Below are 11,027 nucleotides of genomic sequence, written 5' to 3'. Positions count from 1 at the left end.
GGGATTGGGAGGGGCTGCCCAGGGGGGTTTGGAGTGCCCATCCCTGGAGGTGTCCAAGGAAGGGCTGGAAGTGGAAGTTTCTTCACTGCAAGCACTGTCAAACCCTGGCAGAGCTGCCCAGAGCAGTGGTGGAGTCTCCATCCCTGGAGGGATTTCAAAGCCATGTGGATGCGGCACTTGGTGACAGGGTTTAGTGGTGGCCTTGGCAGTGCTGGGGAAACAGTTGGACTTGAGGGTCTCAGAGGTCTTTTCCAACTTAAATTATTCCATGGTTTTTTGCCTTTGGAGGAGGTGTAACTTAAGCTGTTCCTTTTGAGAAGCAGATGTTACCTCAGGCCAAAGGGTCAGCTGGGAATAGTAAGAAGGTGTAACTCCAATATTAAAAAAAATATTGTACCATCTGTCACAGAGTGATTCCATCTCAGATTCTAGTTAACTTTGACTCTTCAGAATTTACTAATATTTAAATCAGGAAAAACTTGACATTTCTAAAGCTGTTCCTTCTACCATTAGTAACAATTTGTGGCAGAGAACCGCCTCCCCTGACAAGACAGAGGTTGTACCTTTTCCACATGAAATACATTTTGCTTTTTTGTTAAACTCGAAATTTGTTCAGGTCGTGACTAAGGTAAGTCTTCCAGCAATTAAAAAACTGCAGCAGCGTCAACTACACAAGTTTGGGGTCAGTGTTAAGCTTCTTAAATTACACTATTGAATACAACCCAGCAAAGCTAATAATAACACCAAGGTTGTGGGTCTGACCCCCATTCAGTGAAGAGATGGACTTTATGATCCTTGTGGGTCCCTTCCAACTCAGAACATTCTGTCATCCTGTGTAACAATGCTCCAGCTCTGTACTTGCTCTGCCTTCTCTTTGCCCAGACTCCCTGGCTTAGGCAGAGGAACTTTACAGGGAGCTCTTTATTGAAGGACTGGCCAATTGCTTTTCCAACAAGAGACAAAAGATGCAATAGGAAAAAAAAAAGGAATTATAATCTCGAGGACTTTGAAACTTCATTATCAAGGATTTCAAAGGCTGACAATAAATGTGTTAAAGCCTTGGAGTTATGTACGAGGATTGACTTCACAGGAACACCACCCAGATTTTCCTCCTTGTTTACAGGTCGAATTTTTAGGACAGCTTCTTCAGGCAGTCAAGGCAAAGTCTCCAAAGTGGTGCTGCTGCAGCCATCCCGAGCTGGTGCAGCCCAAGAAGGCTCTGCAATGTGTTTATTGTTGCACAACTGAATGTTGTCAGAGCTGGCCCTGCCACCCAGCATTGCCACAGCCCAGGATTACACATCCCTGTGCAGGAGCCAAACACTCACTAATTGAATTCTCCGAGTCTGGACACTCTCGTTTGAACCTGCAGCTGTAAAAATAGCATTGCAGAAAGAAGTTTTCTGACTGTCTTACTCTGAGAAACTTTTCAATTTAACATTAAGCAGAATCCTCTCATAACTGGTGCTCAAAAACTCTTACACAAAAATAACAAACCCACATCCATGTATACACAGATACTTTGGGAATTTCAATGCCACGGAAACCAAGCTTTTCAAAGGTGTTCCTGGCATTTTAATTTCTGATTAAACTTCAAAACTTCAGCTGCTTGTTCTATTTTTTTTTGCTTTACATTTTACAATTTCTCTGGGAATGCAAATTCCAACTTTTAAGCAGCTTTAAAAAAATCACCCATTTTAAAAGCAAAAAAAGAAAGAATGGATAGGCAGCCACTGAGCATTTTTCTCCTAGGAATTTGCTAAAGACAAGTGTATTTGATATTCTCAAAAAATTCAAACAGAGCACAGCTAATTTCTTCCTCCTCCATGTTAAAAAAGACCTGTCCCGATTCCCTTCACACTGGTCAAAGCTCAGGAAATTAATTTATCTGCAGAAACAACTCTTCTGGCAAAACTAATGGCAACTGAGGACTCTCAGAAGAGATGTGTTGATTATGTAATCCCCATCCCTCTCCAGAAAGACTTTCATTATTTACTAAGTCCATACATTTATTTATTCACCTGTACACTACACTCAATATTTAGGACAAATCTGAGCATTTTAACATCCAGCCCTAAGAGGTGCTGCATGAGGGAGAAGTGTTACAGCTATAGATGTGTTAACTCTAACCCTACAAACCCCTCATTTTGCAGAGGCAGAGTTAACTGGGAATTACACAAAACAGCTCCACTTCTTTAATACAGGAGGAGTAGGGATCAAATCCACTGGGACTGTGCAGAGAGTTACCAGAGTCGTGCTGTCAGCTGCTTTGTGATTTTATATGACTTAAGTAGCATGTGGCTGCAGCTCCACAGCAGGTACCTTGCAAGAGCTTGTTGTGGGCAACAGAATCCCCAAGTATTAACTGAAAATAGTAAAAGTCTTTAAATAAAACAAGGCACATGTAGACAAACTGCAGACGTAAAGCACTGGGGAGAATGAAGGACCAAACTGAGAGAACTGCTATTTCCAGAGCTCTGCAGCCTCACACGAAGATGAGAACAGTTTCATTCCAAGACTGGTTATAAACACAAGGAGGGGAAGTTTCAGTTGGCTGGAACAAAACTGGCAAGCAAAGGGCTGGCATTTTGGATGATGAGAAATGGAGGTTGTTATTTCAACAGGCTGGTAAGTGATGGCAAGAGAAATCCGAGACAGTATCACAGAATCCCAGACTGGTTTGGGCCGGGAGAGACCTTAAAGCTCATCCAGTCTCACCCCCTGCCATGGCAGGAACACCTCCCACTGTCCCAGGTGCTCCAGCCCCAATGTCCAGCCTGGCCTTGGGCACTGCCAGGGATCCAGGGGCAGCCCCAGCTGCTCTGGGCACCCTGTGCCAGGGCCTCACACCCTGCCAGGGAACAGTTCCTTCTCAATATCCCATCTATCCCTGCCCTGTAGCAGTGGGAAGCCATTTCCCCTTGCTCTGTCTCTCCACACTCTTGTAAGTAATATAAAAGTATGAAAATAAAGGTATTGTGCACCTTCTGCTTCTTGTTATATTAAGGCAATCAGTATTTCCACGTGTAACCACCTTTTGCTTGGGATTACATCTTAGTACTTCCACATTTCTAGCTCTATCTCTGTGTTTAAAATTCTAATTACAGGATACAGCTTTGCACTTGCCTCTCACCCTGTCCAGAGCTGTCTCTAAATACCTCTCCAGCTCCCTGGTGCCATTCCAGGTACAGCCATCCCTGCTACTGCTCCACACTGCTGTGCTCCTTCCATGCCCTGAGGAAATGCTCTTCCCCAACAGAGAGCCACCCAAGTGTTGTCAAGGTTTCACAGAGAAGGGAAGTTTTCCACACAGCTGGGCAATCCCAGAGTTTGTGTATCAGGACAAACCAGCCTGGGCTCCATTCACTGCAGCAAGGGCAGCACGGGGACACCTTCTCTCGTGCCAATGGGAAAGGTTTTCAATCAGACAGAAAAAATAGGTGTTTGAAGGGAATCAATACATCTATAGCATAAACCATAGCCACAGCAGGAAAGTGCAGCAATATCTTTATTTTCAGCCTGGTGGATTATCCTCCCTACAGACCTGAGGGAAAGCAGGGCTGCCACAGGAACAGCAGTGTGCGGCGCGGGCACCGTGCCCCTTGTCGATGCAGCTGTGGCAGCAGATGTAACTGCTGGCACAGGAACTATTCCTCCCTCAGACAAACAAGCTAAAGTGTTAAAATGTTGTTATAATCACAAACCACGTTAGTTGTACAAGCCTATCTGAGCTACCACGACAGCAATGACACCACTGGTGTGTGATGGAGAGCTCAGCTTCAGCTGAAACCTTCAGAGCAGACCCTCAGCTGAGATGCTCCTTAGCAACACAAATACCTTTCCTTAAAATAAAAGTGTTTCTAGTAGTGGTATCTGGACAGGACCCAAATAATTATCCTTATCCAAAAGCGTCTCTGTGTTTGTCAAAGTGGAAATGAAGACAGGCTGGGAGAGCTGGGGGTGTTCAGCTGGGAGAAGAGAAGGCTCTGGAGAGACCTCAGATCCCCTTCCAGGGTCTAAAGGGGCTCCAGGAGAGCTGGAGAGGGACTGGGGACAAGGGATGGGGGGACAGGACACAGGGAATGGCTTCCCACTGCCAGAGGGCAGGGATGGATGGGATATTGGGAATGAGGAATTGTTCCCTGGCAGGGTGGGCAGGCCCTGGCACAGGGTGCCCAGAGCAGCTGGGGCTGCCCCTGGATCCCTGGCAGTGCCCAAGGCCAGGCTGGATGTGGCTTGGAGCAGCCTGGGACAGTGGGAGGTGCCCCTGCCATGGCAGGAGGTGAGACTGGATGAGCTTTAAGGTCTCTCCCAGCACAAACCAGTCTGGGATTCTGTGAAATTGTTCTTCTCTCCCATCTCAGTTTGCTCAGCACTCAGAACATGCTGCCTTCTGATCTGACTAAAGGCTTCCAACTTGGTGCCTATTATTAGCTGCTTAAACCAGTTTTTGGTGATTCAGACAACTGTTCATGGCAGTGTAACTGTAATTGTCAGTACACTGTGCTCTTCACGAAGACGACAAAACAGTGTCAGTAATGAGCTCCACACAGATTTCAGGCACCTCCTTGATGACATGACATGACTAATAATCCAATATTGCTAATGACTAAGATGATGAAAATCCAGACATGCATCAAGGCTTTTAGTTAAATATCAAGAATTAAAACGTTTATGTCACATCTATAAAAAACTTTACCCAAAAAGCCACTTAAAATGCTGTTGGAATTAAGACTTAAATATCTGGAAAATAAAAGGACTCTATTGCTTTTCAGCTACCTCTGAAGACATCATGTCAACACCACCTAAACCCAACTGTTCTCACACTTCCTGACCTCTTTTACACATTTCCCTTTCCAAAAAGCTTCTGTTTCCAAAGGAAAAAGGAACAGAGCAAACACAGGGCAGTTTCTAGTGGAATAAAAAGCACATTAATATCTTCCAAACCCCAAATTCATTCAAACTCCAAATTCTACCCCCTCCACACGTGCCTTGGCCCTGGCGTGCAGAGGAAGCCCTTCCCAGTCACACAGCAAGGTGACTGTCCCTGTGGCTGGGGTGTGGCACAAATGCCTCCTCTCCATGAGTAGCAGCAAACCATGAGGATTTCCAAAGAGAAAAATTGTCTCCAGACAGCCCAATGGCTGCCCAGATTTGTGAGAATTCAGTCCCTTCATCCCTTCCATCAGTTTCACTGTCATGGCTTGCCCATGAGCACTTACAATGAAATCTGGACAGAAAGATTACCCTGAAGTCTCTTATTCTTCTTCCAACATCATTTTTAAACTCTACCAGCATCCTACAGACCCTTTCATACATTATTTGGTGTAGCATTAGAAGACTGGCCTCAAAAAATAACCTTACAAGAACAGAAGTTATCCTATTAAAAGGTCACTTGCCTTTACTTATGTATGATGTATTAAATTTGTATATCCAGTTTTGTTGAAAAATGTAGGAACATTTTTCTGCTGAGGCTTCCCTGCTTTTCTGATTATGAATGTAAGGAAAGCATGTTCTACGAGAAGAATTTAATTTATTTATGAATTAGTTGACTAATAAAATGAACTTACAAGGAAAGTGCATTGGCTGTTGAAGAGTGTCAGACTTTAGAGGGCACATTAGAGTTACACTGGTCATTTATTGGAGACATTAGTTTTAAATTGCTGCCAAGGCTATCTATAGACAAATTACAGAAAACGTGCTTGTGCTTTGGAAGAGACATTTTGCTCATTTTGATCTCCATTTTAAATGGGAAATACTCTGCCTCTTTTCTCCAGATCACAGTGGAAGGACATTTCCCTTGTAATACAAAATTACCTTAAAAATAAAAGCAATAAAAGACAAACCTGAGTTGGCAGATATTTTTCCCTCTGTAAATGAGAATACTGGAAAAATAGGTGCTGAAGTACCCTGGTAATGACCCTAGTCTGGAAAATGCTGGGTTTTGAGATTTAATAAAATTCAGAAAAACACTCCAAGTCAATATCTGAGTTGGGTGCCAAGTGCTTGTCTTGTTCCCCAGGAAACTCAGCCCTGCCTGGCAGCACTGACTGACCCCTGAGCTGGCAGGCAGGAGGGAGAGCATTGCAAGAAAGAGCAAAGCCACCTCCAAAGAGGTTTGGAAAACTCAGTGGAAACTCTGGAAATCAGGTGGCTGATAGACACAAAGGATAATCTTGTCAGAGCAGATTAACTTCTGGGTCTGCTGGATTCTTCCATTCCATGCTTTGTTTGCAATAAATGGTACCTGGCCATGCCCAGGTTAAGTGACAATGAACAGGGGACAGCCAAGACCTTCACTGTGCCTCCAAAAACCAGTTTTTATTTTAAATCCAAGCTATGTTTTATCCACTTCACGTTTAAAAAAGCCTTTCACATGTAAAAAAAAACCTGCAGCTGCTAAGACTCTCCCAAGAACACACAGGCTGCAAGTCTGAGCAAATCAGGATAATTGCAAGAAAAACGTAGCAAGTGTGCAAGGCTTCAGGCTTTGGGAGAGGGGTATTTTTAGATTTTAGACTGAAGAATGACTCCAGGACATCGGGCTAGACAGTGAGGGCAACAGAAGGGGGAAATGTCAGAGCAAGAGGCTACAGAAAGCTTATGGAGCTGCAAGTGCCCAAATGTGATTCTTTCCAAGCAAATAAATTTGCCGTCTGCATCTGTTCATGGGTTTCACTGAAAATGAGAAAATCATCACTCCATATGCAAGATGCAACCCAGTGCATTAAAAAAAGGCACAGAGCAGTCTTTTCAGATAAATTAAAGCAATTAGAAAAAAAAAATCAATGCTTATGAAACACCATTGAGAGCTTTTGCCTCCTTGGTCTTACCAATATTTCTCTTGGTAAGAAGAAAACTTAAAAATAAAATTTATGTTGAGAAAAACGTTTGACACAGGGGTAGTGGGTTCCAGAGGAAGAAGAGATCATTTGTTCTTTTTAAGGAATTACAAATATATTCTCAAAAATATTCTTCAGCAAGCAAATTGGAGGATTTTAACCTGGACGCTCTCCTTATTTACCTTTTATTTCCCAATCTCTTAATGTCTGAAAAACTTTTCCATTAAAACTACACAGAGTTACACTGTGTCACAGTGTAACCAGGGACAAATTGACAAGCTAATTTTTACTTTCTAAAGCATTCAACAGCGTAGCAAAGGTTTCTGTTTAACATGTCTGGCTTTCTCCCTCGGCAGGAGCAGCCCCAGCATCCCCGGGGAGCAGCACAAAGAGCTCAGCACAAACACTGCTCAAAGCCTGGCAGGGACAAAGAGCCAGCGTGGAGCTCGGTGACATCACTGCCCATGGGCACCACTGCAGGACAGCCCCGGCCCCCTGGCAGGAACGGGCACTCCAAGGATGCCAGGGCCAAGCTGTCCTTCCTCAAGAGCAAAGTCAGCTTGGAGAGCCAAGGCTGCCTCACCCAGTGGGAAAAAACACTGGAATGGAGTTAGCAGTTCACAGTCTGCAGATTGGGAAGACTTCCATAGTTTACAAGTGAATTTAACTTTTTGTTAGGCTGGTTCCACAAATGCTGTCCTTTCTGTTATTCTTGTGTGTTACATTGAAATTGGCTTCTCAATTCCTGAATTAAACTCCTTTAACCAAATCTAGCCAGAGTTAATGGTCTGTTAGCACAGAGCAATTTTGAAAGCTATCTTTGAAACGTATTATTCAACTGAGACAAGGCTCATTCTACTCTTTTACTGCTCCTCAGTTTTCAAAAGGCAGGATAAAAGGGTTAGGATTTTACTACGTGGGAAACAAATTAGATGGGAGCCCTTTGGGATGCTCTTGGTATGGGTTCTCCACAAGACACAGACCCAGCAGGCAAATCAGCTTTTTGTAGTTATTGCACCTTTTGGTCAAATTTGGCTGCCTGGGCGTTCGGAACCACAAAAGCAGATAGTGCTGTGCTGCCAAGAAGGGAACATTTCAAAACGAAATTACCCAAATCATGTGCTTGCATCTCTTTATGGGTACTTGGAGGGCCCATGAACAGCTCTGCACTGCAGGAGCAAGAACTCCCTGTGCTCAGCCAGGGCAGAACCAGCACTGCCATTCTTGTGCGGCCAACACCTGCCACAGTTTAGTGTGAAAAACGAAATAAAGTAAATCTATCTCATTATGTATCTCCCAGGGGCTGGTTCACTGACTCCTCCAGCTCACAGACACAGGGGCATTAACCCAAGGTGCAAACCCTCCCAGCAATGCAGTGGGGATGTGCTGAGCTCCCCAGGGCAGAGCAGGATCTCCTGCACATTTCCAGTCCCCACTCAGCACCAAAGGGAAGGAAGGGAAGGAAGGGCAATGCTCCCCTCTACATCCAAAGCACAGGAGCCTGTCAGGGCACGATACAGCACAGCTCCACCCAGGGCTGCAGCTGTTGGGCACATCTGATGTCCTGAGTCGCCCAGCAGCACATGTGAGGGCAGTTCTCATAAACCCCCTGCACACTCATCTCCCCTGAAAGCAGTGGAAGCAATCACTGCCCATCTCACCAGGCAAAACACCTTCAGCTCTCTTCTTACACAGTTTTTGTTGTTTCTCCTGAGTTTCCTGCCCAAGAGCAGAATCATGAGGGAACTGGCAAACATCCTCCTCCATTCTGGCAGAGGCACAAGACATTTCAAATGCAACCCACCCCAAGCCATTCTCCTGCACAGGGAATCTGACAACTCATATGATGCTGGTGGTTCTCCTGCCCCTCAGGACAAAGGGTCTGCAGGAGCACTATTCCCTTCTGTCCAAGCTAAGTGTATATATTAATCCATCTCCATTCAGGGAAGAGGTTTATAAACCATCTACATCATGCTACACTACAACTACAGTTACATTTCAGACAGCAAAAGCAATAACCAAGCCTTCAAAAAGCTGTTGCAGCAGCATATCATTTTAGCAGAAGCTTTTGATGTCAGTCAAAAATATTGCTGAATGTCTACTTTTAGGGGAATAGTCCTTGGAAGACAAGAGAGTCTAGCTGTACAGAGGCTCTGGAAAACTCCTCGCAGCCTGGCATTTGCACACCAGGTAGGGCCAGTGCCAGGGAGGATGGAACTGTGGCTGCTCCAGTGGGACACAGCTTCCGAGGGGACAGGGAGAAAAGGCTCACCTGGCAAGGGCTGGGGAGAAGCTCAGGGACAGAGCAGCACAGTTATTCCTTTTAATTATGCCAATAAATTCCACACATCCGCTGAGGAGGTAGCAGAACTCTGGCAGAAGAGGCACTGCTATTGTTACATGATTCAACTTCTACTGTAAACAAGCCCTAAAAATAATTTTCTAGATAAATCAGGCTTGCAACAAGAAGAAGGGAGGCTTTAGAGCAAACCCACTTCAAAGTGTTCCCAAGGCTGTATCCTGCTGCCAAGGCAGGGCACAGCAGCCCTGCCTTCCTTCCACATGCTGCTTTGCAGAACAACGTCAGTTACTTAAAATTTAGATTAGAATAACTTTGCAGCTCTAGGAGGACAGCACTGATGCTGAAACATGACAAACCAAAAGAGAAAAATGGCTGCCTTCAAGGAATTAAAAGATTGTCATTGCTTAGACAGCAGCTCCAAAGAGCTGGATGAACTTCATGCACCCTGGACTATGGGCCAGCTGCAAAGTGCACTCAGAACCCTACCAAAAATACATTGTGCAAGTCAGAAGCTACTTTTACTGATGTCTGATCCGTCTCATTCTTGAGCAATTTAAATGTGTCCAGCTGTGTGAGTATTCCCCACAAGCCCTGGAGACACAAGGACTCTGCTATCAAACAGAGACACTGAGACAGCAGAACCACCCAACGCATCCTGGGACTGTTCCCGGGGAGCTGCTGAGGTTCAGCACAACCAGCCAGAGCCTCAAAGCACAGAAGAGCACAGGAGGAGTTTTTGACACTTATTCCTAGTGGCATGTTTCCCCAACAACACCTATAGCTGTTTGTTCCGTGCCATTCAGCATCAGCTGGCACAGAACTCTCACGCAGCGGTGGCGAGGGGCCCAGAGTCCCGAGGTGGATCCATGAACAGGGGCAGGCTCTGCTGCTGCTCTCTGCAGGCACCACCCATGGAAACTGCTTCCCTCAGCAGGAGGAGCAGCAGGTGAGGGTCGGGCTCTTCTCCCAGGTAATGGCTCTAGGCTGGGGACAAGGTGGGGATCAGCTTGGACTTGATGGGCTGGCAGGGATTTTCCAACTTCAGTGATCCTGGGATTCCAGTCAAGACACACTGGTCCCATTTAATCTGGTTTTCCCCCCAGTCAGAGTTCTGCTCTGCAGTTCCACCAGCTGGAGAGCCTTTGGGTTTTCCTTACAGAGGGGTGGCAGGGATCAGTTGTGCTGTCACTCCAAGTGTTCTGTTTGCTCTTTACTCACACACGGGCAGCTCTTCATTCTGAAAGCCTTCACACAAAAGGCCTGTTTATATTCAGTGGGATTTTACTTGAAAGAAAACCCCTCCAGGATTCAAAGCAATGGGTCAAACTGTCCAGCAGGACAATCGTGCCCTGGTCTCCCTTACTCCAACTGACCACCTCCAAGTAACAAAACCTTCGTCATGCACTCACATTGTAATATCCACAACTACATGGGTTATTTAACAGCTCCTTTTGATAAGCTTACATTTTCAATTATTTAAATATTAAATTGTGTTTAAATTCATTCAAATAAAATTTTAAAAGGAAATTTATTACAGAATTTGCTTTGTGCTTCAGCAGAATTGAAAAACCTGTTTTGCCTAGTCTTGCCTTAATTTAACTAGCAACAATTAAATTTTAATTTGTACCATCTTACCTCAATCAATTTGTTGGCATGTTCACGGAAAACCTGGGCATATTCTTTAACTTCTTTTTCATTCCCATTCTTGGCAGCTTCAATCAATACTAAAAGAGGAACATTTGTTTCCAGAAAAGAGTCTGAAACATGGTCCATAACAGCTTTGCGGAGCTAAAATAAAAATAAAAGAGTGCGTTATTCTTCAGTAGTGTTCCACTGCTGTTTCCCTCTTACTGTATTAGTACGCACAGCTTAAACTACTTTTG

The 11,027-nt window shown here is 44.8% G+C and overlaps 1 protein-coding gene across 1 annotated transcript in view; it reads right to left on the bottom strand.

Annotated features, from left to right (window-relative positions):
- Positions 1–11,027, bottom strand: part of CTNNA1 (catenin alpha 1) — a 101,482-nt gene that overhangs the window by 36,086 nt on the left and 54,369 nt on the right. Inside the window, exon 9 of the mRNA XM_005428629.2 lies at positions 10,780–10,932. Within this exon, the coding sequence (XP_005428686.1) occupies positions 10,780–10,932 (153 nt within the window). The remainder of the gene's footprint in view (positions 1–10,779; positions 10,933–11,027) is intronic.

The sequence above is a fragment of the Geospiza fortis genome, unplaced genomic scaffold, assembly GCF_000277835.1.
Source record: "Geospiza fortis unplaced genomic scaffold, GeoFor_1.0 scaffold608, whole genome shotgun sequence".
NCBI classification, from domain to species: Eukaryota; Metazoa; Chordata; class Aves; order Passeriformes; family Thraupidae; genus Geospiza; species Geospiza fortis.
The sequence above is the reverse complement of the archived record's forward strand: the minus strand, read 5'-3'. Positions and strand labels throughout refer to the sequence as shown.